At 27.6% G+C, this 14,197-nt stretch overlaps 1 protein-coding gene across 3 annotated transcripts in view; it reads right to left on the minus strand.

Moving 5' to 3' along the window:
* Nucleotides 1–14,197, minus strand: part of LOC105671819 (scavenger receptor class B member 1-like) — a 21,187-nt gene continuing 6,990 nt past the window's right edge. For 2 of the 3 annotated variants that reach the window (XM_067358231.1, XM_067358230.1), the window contains exons 3-12: nt 9,513–9,604; nt 8,854–9,014; nt 8,544–8,688; nt 7,477–7,677; nt 5,719–5,787; nt 5,296–5,456; nt 4,062–4,348; nt 3,057–3,175; nt 2,320–2,445; nt 1–1,918 (exon numbers count right to left, since the gene is read on the minus strand). In XM_067358231.1, the coding sequence (XP_067214332.1) occupies nt 1,619–1,918; nt 2,320–2,445; nt 3,057–3,175; nt 4,062–4,348; nt 5,296–5,456; nt 5,719–5,787; nt 7,477–7,677; nt 8,544–8,688; nt 8,854–9,014; nt 9,513–9,604 (1,661 nt within the window). In that variant the 3' untranslated portion in view covers nt 1–1,618. The remainder of the gene's footprint in view (nt 1,919–2,319; nt 2,446–3,056; nt 3,176–4,061; nt 4,349–5,295; nt 5,457–5,718; nt 5,788–7,476; nt 7,678–8,543; nt 8,689–8,853; nt 9,015–9,512; nt 9,605–14,197) is intronic. The other variant, XM_012366286.2, reaches the window with a different exon arrangement.

Raw genomic sequence — 14,197 nt, forward strand, 5'->3', positions numbered from 1 at the left:
TTATATTCAAAAATCATATTTATTTTGTAAATCATGTAGCAATACTTTATCACGTATTATTAGGTTTGTTCGCGTCTCATTCCGCAACATGCTCCAATATGATTCAATCTATAGTATTACGTTAGTATTACGTATAGTATTACGTATACTATAGATTGGAGCATGTCGCGGCATGCGACGCGAGCAAACCTATTATAAAAGTATATACGCAATAATGTTTTATGAAAAAACAACACAAATAAATAAACTAACATAAGTATACAAGTATCAAAATAATTGCACAATAATCTCCCTTTCCCAAAGTTTAAATCCAAAATATATAAACAATTGCATAATAATCTCCCTTTCTTAAAGTTTAAATCCAACAAAAATTATATAAACGGAGTGAAAACATATTCCTATATATATGTACATTTGAGTCTGCTTTAATTATAATTCTAACATAATCAACGTTGAACATTGATCAATTTCTCATTAAAGAGAATAAATAGACAGATATATTTCTTTTATCTAAATACGTTGACATTAAATTTACTAATAATATTATATTTATATAATACAGCATATTTGTATTAAACATAAAAAATATTTCTGCTTTTATAAATTTTTTTTAGTTTACGATATTTAAAATCTTTTAACTATAGCATTTGTAATTTTTTTAATTTTCTCTTCTGACTGTAATTTGCATGAAAATTTGTGTTCAACATTGATAATATTTTAATTTATAAATATTTCTTTACAAATATTGTAAATAAATATTTTTGTATTTTTCCGTGACGATAGATTAAATATGCTTATTGAATGTATATATTTTAAATCATAATAGCTCACAAGTTTTTCTGTACTATATATACCATCCTTTAAAATATTATCATGATATTGGATAGACAAGATATATTATTGAAAGATTTACATATATATGACACACCACTAACGGATCTTGATGTCGATAATAGGGGGGGGGGGGGGGGGGTTTGACCTGCTTTAATGCATTTTTTACCAAGATTCTTGAAACGGATCCAGCAAAATTGATTTTTTTTAACTTGGAAGGGGGGGGGGGGGTTAACCCAAGGATCCGCTAGTGTGACACACACCCACACCCACACGCACGCACGCACACACACACACACACACACGCGCGCGCGCGCGCACATGAATAACAACTGCAAATATATAAATTATAATTATACTATTTTTATCTTATACATTTAATTTATTTCTATTTATTTATCTTAACATTTGGCTAAATTTTTTATGAATATGTAATTATGGCGTATAACCAGAAACTTGCACAATATGAACATGCAGTATCTTATCTACATTTTTCGTTATCGAACTTAAAAGTATATAATTTTGATATTACAATACAATATCAAAAATATATTTCCAGACATACCATCGGCTTATTTAACATTTAATTGTACATATATTATCTTAATTTATCTAAATGATTACTTTCTGCAATTTTTCGTTGTTACTACGAAGCGCAAAAAGTAATCACAAGTTTATTTTATTTATAATCCACTAAATTGTCTCAGACTACTCGTCGATACGCTGGATCAAAGTCTTTTCATATTTCTATTGACAAGCAATTACATGTGAAAATTTTTATTTTTGTTTAACTAAATAGATCCGTTTTTGACGTCATCTTCTTGATTGTCGGTAAAATATTGATCGAAGTATATGGACCGTTGTATAAGGGCACTCTTAAATCAGTGCTATCGATACTTCTATTCGATGCCTCATGCTCTTGTTTTTGTTCTTGATTGAGAACCCATAAAATAGACATTAACGATAATACTATCGTTGTTACTCCGATTATACCAAGCACATACATTAATATTGTCTGTGCAATTGGTAATATTTGCAGTATTAATTTCAATAAGATCAGCAGATAAGTCGGTATCGTCAGAATAGTCTAACAGAAAGAAATCAAACATTAGACCATAATATTGAAAAAGTTAATATGAATAAAATTAATATATTTATAGTTACAATAAAGATAAATAAAATAAATTATAATCCGCGACTTACATGTGTAACACAAATTATTAGACTGAAATATAAATATGAAAAAAAACTGCGCTTGAAAAGGCAGTTTAAAAATCAGTGATTTACGCATAATCAATAATAATAATCAATAATTTTACAATTGTCCGGCATTATCTGTTTACGTGTTTGAAATTATGCGGTGACTAATGCACTAGGTGCAATAAAAGAAGTGAACTAGAGAAAGCGAAGAGAGATATATAATCGTCTCAACTTTCCCAGAAGTGCATAATTTTTACAAATCGATATACAAAACTATGGATTACTCACCATATCGAACCAAAATAAAGGTAGCACCATATCATTGAAAGGCGCAATTTTGGTATTGTATTTTGTGTGATGCATTACCAGATTTGTCTGTAACCTCGAATGAAAGAATATGGGCACACCAACTACCTGAAATAATAACACAGTCATGAGAATAAGTTTATTATAGAATAATACATTGGCATTTATAATTACAAACAGAGGCTAGAAAAAGAACTGGATTTAAATTTTAGATTTAATTAAAAATTTTACTTTTACTGAGTAGTTTAATTATACGGACTTAGACTTATTAAACTGTTACTTAGATGTTAGATAAGATTAATTTAGCACTGGATAACTAATAGATAGCTTTTGAACGTTCTTCATGCATGCATGCATAATTCTAAGAAATAGTATCGTGATTGAATAATCAGTGTGCATAAGACTTATCTAATATTAATTATATAAAAATATAGATAACTGGATGCTTATTTATTGTAATCATAATTTGTATTTATTATTAATAACTATTGCTTGATTTTTTAGAGTAATGTTTAATAAAACAATTTACAAAAATAAACATTAAATATAAAAGTTTATATTAAATTAAAAAATTATTTTTATATTAAAATTGATAATAATAATTATACTTAATAATAATGCAAAATTATAATAAAATAATTTACTAATTCAAAGATTTGACAAAATATCTCAAGTAAATTTTTCAATTATTTTGAATATTATATTATGATGTTATTTACCTGCTGCAATATTACATATGATTCATGTTTTTCCTCATCCGGATTAAGACCTTCTATATTCTCTAGCAAACTCGGATCAGCACGAAGGAAATGTGGAAGCGATACTGCTGCTGGAATATCTAAAAAAAGGGAGGAAGATATAAATAATTTATTAAATTAATTAATTCTGTGCATATTCTCAGAATGGTTACGTTAATGACTCTTGACATTGAGAAAGGAAATAATAAAATTATGGTCATTTATAGCAAGCTCAAGGCAAATGACCTGTAGATAAGGTCGCGTGAACTAATGCCTTTGTAACAATGACGCAATGAAACGTATCGTCAGATAAATGATAATCAAAATTATGGACTTACAAGCGATGCTTTTATAATAACATATTACATATACATATGCATTGAGACTTTATAAAAATAATATTAATAACAAATTAAAGTAATAAATTAAAATGAGAATAATTAAAAAAATGAGAATAAATAAAGCACTAATAGAAAAGGATGGAAACTGATAAAAAGCTTTAACTTCTGATTTATTATCTAAGTTGTAAATCCACACAGAAAAATACGTCTGTAAAAAAACTTAGTTTCTTTCGTTAACACCGTTGTTTATAAAGATCAAAACAGCATGACCTTAATTGTTTCATACCATTGTGTAAGACGAATTATATATTAAGCACACACATCTAAATTACCAAGTATTCTTTTAGTTTACATAACATTTCAAACTGTTTTGCATTACATCATTGTGGCATTTAAAAAGAAATATAACAATTATGGATATGATAAAAATAAATAACTTGCTCTCTTTGATTCTGAATTACTTTAGTCTCATTTTGTTTTTTTTTTCAGTGGATTATATTAATTTACATGCAAAACACATTTTTAATCTTAATATACCTATTAATTTTCATATAAATAATATTGATTGAATAACAAATTTGAAGAGCAATGCTTGTTAAACGTGTTAAAAAATATTTCAAGTTTGCCATCTTTACGAAATACGTACTGTAGTAGCACGGCGTTACATCAAGCAGACCTTTCTTTAAACAAGATTTCATTTTACGGCAAAAGCATGCGTTGTCCGGATTCTGATCGGGTAGATCGGCAAAATCATCAGTGAGAGTGTAGAGATATCCTGGCAACCCGTTTTTTGCCCAAGTTTCTTTCCTATACATAATCGGTAGCGCTCGACAAAACGCTTTCCTGAAGACCCTAAAGATAGCACGCTTGTCTATGTTCGATGGAAATATGATGCCTTCCGTAGCGCCTTGTAGCGTATTACAATTATTATTCCTAAAAAAGAAAAAAAAGAAAAAACAAAGATAAATGTTAATGTTATTTTATCCATATTGCAACAGAAAATGTAGAAACATTAAGTAACAGTTGTTTTAATAAATTCTGATCAGATATGCTAATTGATCAGTATAAATTTCAACATTGAGACATATAGAATTTTAACGCGTTACTCGATACGTATATTAAAATAAAATAAAAATATACCCGATTAAAAAATATGCTTGAATTGAATTACTCTATTTTTTAAAAGTCGCTTTTTTAATTAATATTTTATGCAATTTGTTCAATTTTTTAAATTCGTAAAGATATATGCATTAAAATTATATCTGATCTATATTATTCTTTTATATTTATTTCTTTTTAATTTTTAAACTATTTGTTTCTTACTAAATAATAAAATAAAACATTATTTATTTATTAAAAATAAACTTACATTAGTTGTTGTATATTATTGAATTATATTTATAAAAAAACTAATTAAATTTGTTGATATAAATTTATTAAAATTCCGAAGCACGCAAATACGTTGATATGAATTTATTAAGATTCCGAAGCACGTCATAATTACACAAATTGTGACACAGAAATACGCAATAGCTTTTATCAAATACGTCACCATTTAAATATTCTCGGAATAATATTTAACTTTCATGGTTTTATGTACATTTGTACTAGTCATCTTCATTCACGTTAAAGGTGTCTTAATTTAATGCACTGTTTGAATTTTAATAAAAGTGTGTCCATAAATTTTATGATATTCTTAAGAATGTCGCCACTTAGCACCTTTTAACAGAATGAAATGGTATCTACTTTACTTTGTATTTTCATGCATAAATGACGATAAAAACAACATAGAAACGATGGAAAATTTAAAAATAGTTTGTAGTCTGTTTTCCTGGAAAATATACTTTTCCGCAGTACAGTTATGAAAATTACATTCTTACTCTTTTTTTGTCTCGTTGCCTTCCGTTCCGACATATCCCCATTGCGCCAATCCGGGACTACCATTGTATTTATCAATACTGAGATATCGGCCTTTCTCAATCGTCATGTCAACATCTTTTCGTAGATTTAGCGTCACAATGTTTTCTCCCTCGTCGTACATCTAAACAATTATAGATACAACTTAATAAATCCATATCAAAATTTGTTTTAAGTCTTATTTTCAAACATTTTTCTTATCGACATAAAATTATTAACATACATTATGCAAATCTTTTCAGAGTTGATAATATATTAAAAATAGTTTTGGTAAAATGCTTTAATTATTGAAATTTTCAAGCTATTATTTATCGGAATGCTCTTTGTATGGAAAATCTGAGACTCATAAATAAATAATAATGCTCCGAAAAGGACATTAAAATTACTTGAATTGTTAATGCAACGGGAGAAAGGTGCGTCCGGAAATCATGCGTATTCCTTGAAACCGTGCAGTGCTGAAAGTTATTAACACTAACCTCGTGAACCCTGAAACGAGCGTGTGTAAATAGTGAAAGGATCAGTAGCTCGCAATAATTGCGAAAAGCGACAGCAGTTCGGGACATACGAGTCCGCGACACCGTTTTATTTGCTCTTGTACATTACCGCATAATCACGATCAGTTTTATGTCATAGATTATGAAATTACACATGTAATTGCTTTATAATAGAAATCTGATGAAAAAAATAGAAAGGGAAGTTCTAAATGTCTGCTTTTTTTTTATTTTTGTAAAATATATTACGATTCTTATCGTTTGCATAAAAAATAATAGAGATGAAGATGTACATTGCACCAAGTTTTGCTTGAAAAGAATTAAAATAATTCAAAAAAAAAAAAAAAAAAAACGATAATAATAGAATTAAAATAAATTTTGAATAATATTCTTAAGCTTGAACTAATGGATGTAAAATTAATGATTAATTTGAGAAATGTAAAAAGAATAAATGAAATCAAGTATCAAATTTTTCTTGGAACTACCTGTTAATTACTTATATATCTAAAATGATTATTGTATATGTAATCATTTAATATATATTTATACATGATAAGCCAATTTTAAAGGTGACTAGTCGTGCATAAAAATGCCTGCGCTGCAGAAATTCGTGTATGTGTGGATTTCAAGTGAATGGCTAGAAATTTTATTCAATTTTAATCAATTCCGAACAACTCGACCGAGCGAATATATTCTAGATCTAATAATACAATCTAGATATATTCTTTTAGAAACAAAAATAGCTCTTCAGCTTCCTTTAACATTGCTTGCGAATTTACATATTAAAGTACTGGTTCTTTTTTGTCAAATTACAGATCTGTTTCTTACTATCTTTGATTATACACAGCACAATTATTGATGATATCAGTAACTACAGTATAGCTGGCGGTTAGGAATGACTAAAGCATTCTTATTATTTCCTCATTCTACAATGTTTTAAAATGAATTGCAATGATTTATGCGAGTATACGTTTTTGTTGAAAAGATACAGAATTATGTCTTTATTTCTAGAAATTTTTATTTCAGTGACTTACTATATTAAAATGATTGAATCATTTCTTACATTTTCATTTGTTATCTATATAGAACATTATAAACTTTTACATAAATGGGAATTATGTATAACGGAATAGTAGCTAACACATTTTACGCAAGATCATGTTTAAATGAGTTCTGTGAAAATGCGTCCGGATTCTAACCAGTTTGTCCGCGATTTAGTAATCACAAATAGGCGCCGACGTTTATATGATATGCCTAATTAAAACACACTCTTTTCCATTTCCCTGGACTTCACCCTGCGCCACTGACATTCTCGGTCATCGTACTTTTCCAGCCACTCTCACACGGCACGCGAGCGCGAGTTTGATAAAAGTAAACACATTGCTAAAGCTACAAATTCTACCGTCAAGCCAAGGTGCGCTACATTTATATAAGCATCTATGATTAACTTTGTCGATAATAACTAGGCCACCATGAATTCTTTGATTGACCAATTCACTTTAAACTGGTTAAATATGAGAATTATAAAATAGGCTTTTGCCGCTGGATACTCATGCGTAGAAGTGCACTATTGCTTTGAATTGTTAGATTTCCTAATACTTGTCAATTGATAAAATTATTTAATATTTCTATTTAAGAAATCTATTTACTCACCCTGTCCAGAAGGCCCAATTTTTGAAAAGTAATAAAGTTTGGCACAATTTTACTAGCCAGTGACACCATTGAATCCTCATAACCCCACAGATAATCGTATACTGAGATATTGAGTATCGTTTTGGTATTCATCATGTTTGCCAATTGCATAAAAGGATAATTTACGAAAAATCCAGCATTATGTAAAGCAGATGAAACACCCTGCGTCACAAAATTTTTACATAAATTTTATTTTATTGTCAAATTATTTTAAATGACCCTACATTTTAAATAAAATGTAAAAAATGTTATTTTCTTAAATATATTTATGTCATAAAGTAATTAAATATAATGATGCTAAACTAATTAGAAGTATAAATATACTTTTTCAATTTTTCCTTATTTTTCTTTGTTTTTTCTTCAATTAGAAAAAATTCTCAGCTAGTAGCAATTTTCAGTTTCTTACCAGTTTGACGCTGAAACGTCTCAAATATTTAAAATTGTGTTTTATCTTCTGTGGGAATTTTTTGTCACAAAGTGAATATTAATGAACGTGAATAATGTAAAATTGCAAAGAATTGTACATTTCAATAAACACATTCAAATTATATATTTTCAATTGCTTTGGGCATCGATTATGTTAAAGTTGCACGATTGTCGTTTTAATTTATTGCTTAAGGCAATGTAACGCAATTAAATAAGAATTATATGATACATAAAACAATATGTAAAAAATCTATGAGCAAAGTGTTTGACATTTGACATTTGATTACTAATTGTTCCGCATATAAATGAACAAAATTATGCATAATGCAATATTTTCAAATTAACATTATTTTACAATTAATTTGTAAATTAAATTTTGATTTATGATGTGTTGAACCATTATATTATAAATTAGGTTTATGATGGATACGGTCGCATTTTTTATTCGAGCTATAATTATAGATATCTATTTATTTTTAATCCAAAACTATGCTTCTAACAACGACTCAAGATTGAAAAATTAAAAATATTTGATTATCACCACTTATTAAGAAATTTTAATTAATATTGTTATAATAAATTTAATAATTTATTCTGCTTACCAAGTAAGCTATATTTGGAACCATAACTTTGTCCTTTTTCGGATCACCGACTGACATTTCGGGCACGTAAACTACCTTTCTTCTAGGGATGAAAGTTATGGTGTCGTTGTCATTAAATGTGACATTATCATTTTCAAGAAATTCTCTGAAAATTGATCAAATAATTACTTACAAATAAGTATGTATACTTAGGCCCCAAAAATAATCTATGAGTTATCCACTCTAAATATGTGCATATAATACATTCTATTTATAATAAATAATATTTTATGATAGTATTATACAAGTAAAAATTATGAGACTTGCTTACTGATAGACATATGGTCCGAGTTGTTCGACTTTGAGCTTCTCTTTGCCGTGTAGAAATTCTTCTGAATTGGTAATGTTGAATATGTAGATGTTCAAGTAAAGATCAAGAGGTGGTTTTTTCCATATTGAGAAAAGCATCGAGTGTGGTGCCATTTGTAAATTCTGTAAATATAGCATAAGTTTGAGTGTCGGAATATATTACTCTCCATTCGCAGTTTAAGAATTTGCAACAATTGTTTATAATTGATCTGTAAAGCGTTTTATTATAAGAATATGTATTATAATAATAGATAGCCTTGTTTCAAATAAATGAATTTTAATGATATAATATTTAAAGATTAAAATATTATGTAAAATATGTGGTATTATATCCAAAGTTGACATTACATTTTTAACAGTTTATAAAATAATGTAAATTTTCAAAATTTAAATAAATTTTTCTTTTAAATAATTCATACAACATCGCAATTAAAAGAAAGTTATTTATTTATTTAATGACAAAAACAATATATAAATTGATTTCAACATTTTTTGACATTGGAACTTTTTTCTTAATTTTTATACTGTCTTTTACTTATTCTTCCAGCATTCAGTATTCTTCTTGATGCTTATACATATCTATCGCTTATAGGTTATCTTTTATTACTTGTAGATACTTACGTATTCCAGTATCAATTTTACAGGGTCGGCAATGTAAATTAGATAAGTCAAAAAACTGCTCATGATGCCCACTATAAACAAGATAATGCATTCTAGAAAGAAAAAAATATTTTTTATAATAAGAGGTCACGTCTTTTATATCTGAATAATGTGCGCTAATGTTAGCATATAATCAAAACTTAATGTTTAACTTTTATAGTATACACCGATAAACATCTTATGAGTAAAGTATAAAACGTCTAAAAAACTTTTTCTGTAACTCTTTTAGAATCTATAAAAAGATACATATTTTTATTATTTACTATTAATTGTTCTCTTAGGCCTAGCAAATTATAAATAGTCTTAATAACTATACATTTTTTTGGCACAAATTTAATATTTATTCTTCTTTATTGTTCTATTAAATAAAAAACTTTTTTTTAATTTTTGTTTACATCATTGACTTATTTGATTTAATATCGAATTGGAATATATTTTCGAATTTCTATAGCGTATTGTATTAATTGTACGATTACATAAATTATTTATAACCTCTTTTCTTTTGATAAATTAATGTGGAAAAGAACCCTCTTTAAAACATTTATTTCTTTATAATACTGAAATAATGAAGAGGGTGTTTATATAACGACTGCTATATTATATAATACTGTAATATAATACTATTACTTATTTATATAAATCAAATACTATTAATTATTTTTAGTAAAAATATGCTATTTTATTGACAAACTACATATTTATATATGTATGTCTACACTTTTTTCAATAATATTAACTCTTTACATTCTTTGTATAAAAACAGTATAGTGACAATTTGTCGATGTAATAACATCAACGTTTTGCATTCGTGTCATGTTACTTGAAATCACGTCAGGTGAGCATTTTGCATCATAAAGATGAAAACTTGCTTTCTATAGGTGATGATTTATTTATTACTGAGTGCAATGCACAATTCTTATATAATTGCAATAGATTTCTGATTATCATAAAGATTAGAAACAAAGTATTAATAGTGTTTGCACTTGTAATTAAATGTTTTGAAATTTAAAATGATGTATGTAGATATTACATTTATAATTAATAACGTTGCATATAGAATTATATACAGATGCATTATATTCAAGTTCTTTCAAGCTATAATTAATTTATATAATTTATGAACGGTCATAAAATCTTTCAATGATGTAAATCATCTCAACTCATATTTTTAAATCATTTTTTATATATTTTATTTTTAATTCTGATAGTTATTACTACTTTGTTTTCAACCGGTTTATACTGGATGCTGTTTATACTGGATGAAATTAGTTTTTTTTTTTGTAGAAATTTGCTACAAATTTTTAAAATTTATTTTTTAGATATTTAACATATATTTAAGGCAAATAAAAATATGTAAAATGTAATATTTCTATTTTTATTTACATAATAGATTTGAAATTTATTTTTTAACATTGACTACTAGTTTTTTTGATCAAATAACTTATATTGGTTTACGTTAAGTAAACACTTCAGAGACGTTAAAAATAGCACTTTGACAAATCAACAATCTTGCTAATGCCCGAATAAATCATAGCATGTTGTTGTGTAACAAATAAATCATGACATTAAATTGATAGTACCGCTTTTCGGTATGCACAAACCGACGTTCAAAATGTAAACAAAAATCTTGAAAAAATATTGAACATTTTTGATAACTCTCTGTTTACCTCTTCACACTTCAAGTATACATCAGAGTGATGTCTTTCGGCGCATATTTGCTTGCTATTGACCTTGGTCTTCGTTCATTCTTGAAAAATAGAAAGAATTTATGAACCGAAATTCAATTCGGTGATTTAAAGATTATTATGCGCATTGTGTATGCGGGGTGATTCAAAACAATCTACTGTCCTTGAAATGTCAAATTCTTGAGGAAATTCTAAGACGATTTTTCCTTTTACAAAATTTTGTCCGAAGTTTAGTTTTCGAGTTATAATTGATAATAGGTAGCAATTTACGAGTCCGGTAACGTAAAATAAGACTGTCAAGTGTTTACTATCGTCTCATGACGCATTGCGTCGTCTCTGCCTGCCCGTTGTATCGAACTCGTAAGTAGCAAACTATTTTCAATTAAAAAAACTCGAAAACGAAGCTTCGGACAAAATTTTGTAAAAGGAAAAATCGTCTCAGAATTCGCGCAAGAATATGGCATTGCAAGAACAGTAGATTGTTCTGAATCATCCTGTATACACACTTGTTATATAACATGCTGTAATCTATTCGCACATTAGCAAGATTGTCGATTTATCGAAAGTGTTATTTTTAACGCCTTGAAGCGCTGCGTCATTTTTTGCGAGAATTTTCTGTATCGCAAGAATTGGTATTTGTGAAATTAGAATCTGTGTTACAATTAGAATAAGTCAACAAGTAGTACGCGCGTTGTTTCTTTTTTATTATTTTTAATGGATTTCGTAATGAAATTTCGAGATTTCGAGGCGAGTTTCGCGCGACGATACGTCGTCTTCAAATGGCAGAGCAATGACCGATTAAAATCTCCCACAGTATCCGGAACTACAAAGAAAAGAATAAAATGGCATATAAGTATGTTAGTTATTCGTTACTCGAATGAATAAAAAATTTTCTCTAGTTCTTAGTTATAAATTACAGTATTGTACAAAACTATAGAATTGGAAATTAGAAATCCATGGTGGAAACATCTGTTTTTAACAAGTAAATAAACAACCTGAGCACATAAAACTAGCTCCGGCTCTAACTGGCTTATATATATCTTTAATTAATTATTTACAATAATATATCGCGTCGTAAAGCCAATACTTTTGATGAGACAAGTACATAATTTTAATCTTTAATCGAGACTTGTCAAGCATATGCACATAAAACAAGTTGTGAAGAACTTGTAAAAAATATAATTATTATGTTTACAATGTTTCAATTATAACTAAGGGTCAGGGAGGAGAGTCAGGGAAGAATTTTTACTCATTTATAATGAATAACTGACTTGTTTATGCGAAATGACTTCTGGTAGATGATTACCTTGATCTTAGGGCGGCGGTATTGATAGTCCGTTCTTATTTCAAGATTATCTTAAGTACTGTCTTAAGATACTAATATGGCTTTCTGATTGGTTCATAACATCTTAAGACTATACTTAAGACAATCTTAAATATAAGAACGGACTTCCGCCCTTAGTCTTTATGAAAAATGTTTTAATTTGCGTGCGAAAAGAAAAAATTAGATTCATTGTTTTTCTGGTTAAAATGGTCTGTAAAATTGGCGTTAAAGAAATTATAATGTTACTTTTTCTACACTGAAGAAGGCCAAAAACTATAATCGAAACGTTTGTGCTTAACAAATAAACAATTGAGCACGTAAAACTAGCTCCTTTGTTTTTTTTTTTTCTTAATATACACGGAAAAAATTTTATATCAAAAATTACTTGATGTACAGCATTAACCGCGGACCATGAAGCCGCGAACTAAAATTTTTTATTATGTTTCACATGTAAAAAACATAGTAAAAATTTTTATAATTTCTTCATAGTCCGCGGCTACTATCGGATATGCGATGTATATACTTTTCACATTCTTTGTATATACATAGAACATACAATATTTATATATGTATATAGAAGGACATATAGATGTACATAGGATGTACATAGAATGTCCTAATGTTTATTGGGTAGGTAATAATCGATTAAAGGAATACTTATACTACTAAGAATATTTATAATTAAATAAAAAAGTAGTAAATTTACGATATATAAACAAATTCAAGAGTAAATTTTTGTTTCAAAGAATATTTATAAACTTTGAAACGTATTTTAATTTTATCAGTCAAATTTTTTATTTTATTGTTGCTATTTAGATTGACGGATAGAAAAAGTGGATTTATTTATTACATTTACGCTTACGATTAGTAAGATATGTCTACTGATTAAATAATCCCGGAAGAATATTACGAGGCCATATTGTATTTATCAAATAAAAACTAAAGCAGCGTGTCCTCACGACCCTCGCGATTCTTTATTCACAAGATCATATGTACAAGTATAGCACATTGCAAACATCTTTCTGAGAATCATATTTGAAAGCATGTTTAAGCACGTGTATGTCTAATTTGCACTTCAAAACCTACAGAGTATACTTATACTTATTAAGTATACGTGTATTGTATACTTATTTAGCCTTGAAACGTGTTATCAATGCTATTTCTTATAATTTTTATATATGCATTTTGCTATATATTAATGTGTCGAATAAATAAAACAAATCAATTGTGAAAAAAACTGTAAATTTTACAACAAAACCATTTTTAATTATTATTTATAAAAATTTGCAAAAATTAAATTCTTAAATAGATTGATTGTAATCTAGAAAGACAGTTCATTTTTTATGTTTTGTCAAAGCAATTGTCAATAGTTCATAATACTTGCCCTTGAATGGAAGAAACTAAAACTTTTTTATCGAGTAATTGAGACAAAGATATAAAAACATAAGGCACCAAAGACAATAGCCTCAGAACACGTCTTGAGAGATGTTTTTTTTGTTGAAGCTATCTGTCTCGTCGCATATACTGTCTCTTACATATACATATATTCGATGTCTGATTGTTCATAATATTTATTGCGCATTTTTCAACTTGATCTGCTGCAGTGCTTTACTTTCTAAACTAGAAATCAGAAATGC

Source organism: Linepithema humile, chromosome 6, assembly GCF_040581485.1.
Source record: "Linepithema humile isolate Giens D197 chromosome 6, Lhum_UNIL_v1.0, whole genome shotgun sequence".
NCBI classification, from domain to species: domain Eukaryota; kingdom Metazoa; phylum Arthropoda; class Insecta; order Hymenoptera; family Formicidae; genus Linepithema; species Linepithema humile.